Source organism: Echinops telfairi, unplaced genomic scaffold (genome assembly GCF_000313985.2).
Source record: "Echinops telfairi isolate 266 unplaced genomic scaffold, ASM31398v2 ScPeMD7_28;HRSCAF=97, whole genome shotgun sequence".
Classification (NCBI taxonomy): Eukaryota; Metazoa; Chordata; class Mammalia; order Afrosoricida; family Tenrecidae; genus Echinops; species Echinops telfairi.
The window spans coordinates 1,953,871-1,954,998 of NW_022103925.1; the positions used below are offsets into that span (position 1 = coordinate 1,953,871).

Sequence of the window (1,128 nt, forward strand, 5' to 3'; positions counted from 1 at the left end):
CGCCACTGGATCCACAAGACTTCCCACCCACTGGCCTGTGATCTTCCTGCATTCGGCATCACTGCATGTGCTGTGTGAGTCTGAAGAGGACTTTATAGTTTGGTATCAAACATATGGGCTAATATCGGACTTATGGACTTGATCTGGACTGGGTTGGGATGTTTTCTCAATATTTAATTGCTCTTGTCTATAAAACTCTTTTCTATACACATCCGAGTCTCCCTGGATTTGTTTCTCTGGTCTACCCGGACTCACACAAGGAGGAAGCTCTTCCCCAAGTCATATTTTGAGTGCCTGCCGAGATGAGGGGCTCATCTTCCAGCGCTCCATCAGACAACGTGCTGCTGCTCTTCCTCACGTGCCCAGTGGCCACTGTGCTTCCCAAGTTGTCTATCTTACCCTCCACGGAAACCGGTCCACCATGAGTGGCACTGCTGGTGTTTGAAATGCCAGTAGCAGAGCTTCTAGTGTTGCAGCAACACACCAGCCACCACAGTACAGTGAACTGGCAGCAAGTGGTAGATCACACCCTAGAAAAAGCCCTGCTCTGGCAATATGGTTGCCACCGATCACAAATGGCATCTAGCTGCAGAAGCCATGTCAAGGCCACTTTCAGATGACCTGTCCCACTGCTGGTGGACACAGGGGTTGGTCACACCTTTGGCTCTTGTGACCAGTGATGCAGTGACCGCCGGTGTATGTGTAGCTGCTGGAGACCCCATTTCTGAGTCTCCTGGGGGACACCCGAGGCGTGGCACTGCTGTGTCAAACGCTAGCCCTGTTGAGTCCCCCCTCTGGCCCTTCCCGGAGCACAGGCTGCGGCGCAGACTGGGCAAGTCTTGCATGGCTCTGACTAGGCACTGGGATTCTTGCTGTCCTTGGCGCTGGCAACTTATGCCAGCAGCTGCCCAGCACCGAGGCGACGGAGCGGGTGGAGACATAGGAAGACAGAAGGTGACTTGGTGCCCCATCTGCGTCCCAAACAAGGCTTAGGGGAGAGAAGGGATTTTCACTGACCTTTCCACCTCGAAGGACTCCGTGGTGTTGATGAAGACCGAGTTGGGCAGTGGCACCTGGGGAGAGGTTGAGAGCGTCAGGGTCCAGATCCGAGGAGGCTCCGTCCCTCTC

General features: G+C 54.5%; 1 protein-coding gene across 1 annotated transcript in view; it reads right to left on the reverse strand.

Moving 5' to 3' along the window:
* Positions 1–1,128, reverse strand: part of SH3BP2 (SH3 domain binding protein 2) — a 27,374-nt gene that overhangs the window by 4,635 nt on the left and 21,611 nt on the right. The window contains exon 10 of the mRNA XM_045289467.1: positions 1,018–1,073. Coding sequence (XP_045145402.1) covers positions 1,018–1,073 — 56 coding nt within the window. The remainder of the gene's footprint in view (positions 1–1,017; positions 1,074–1,128) is intronic.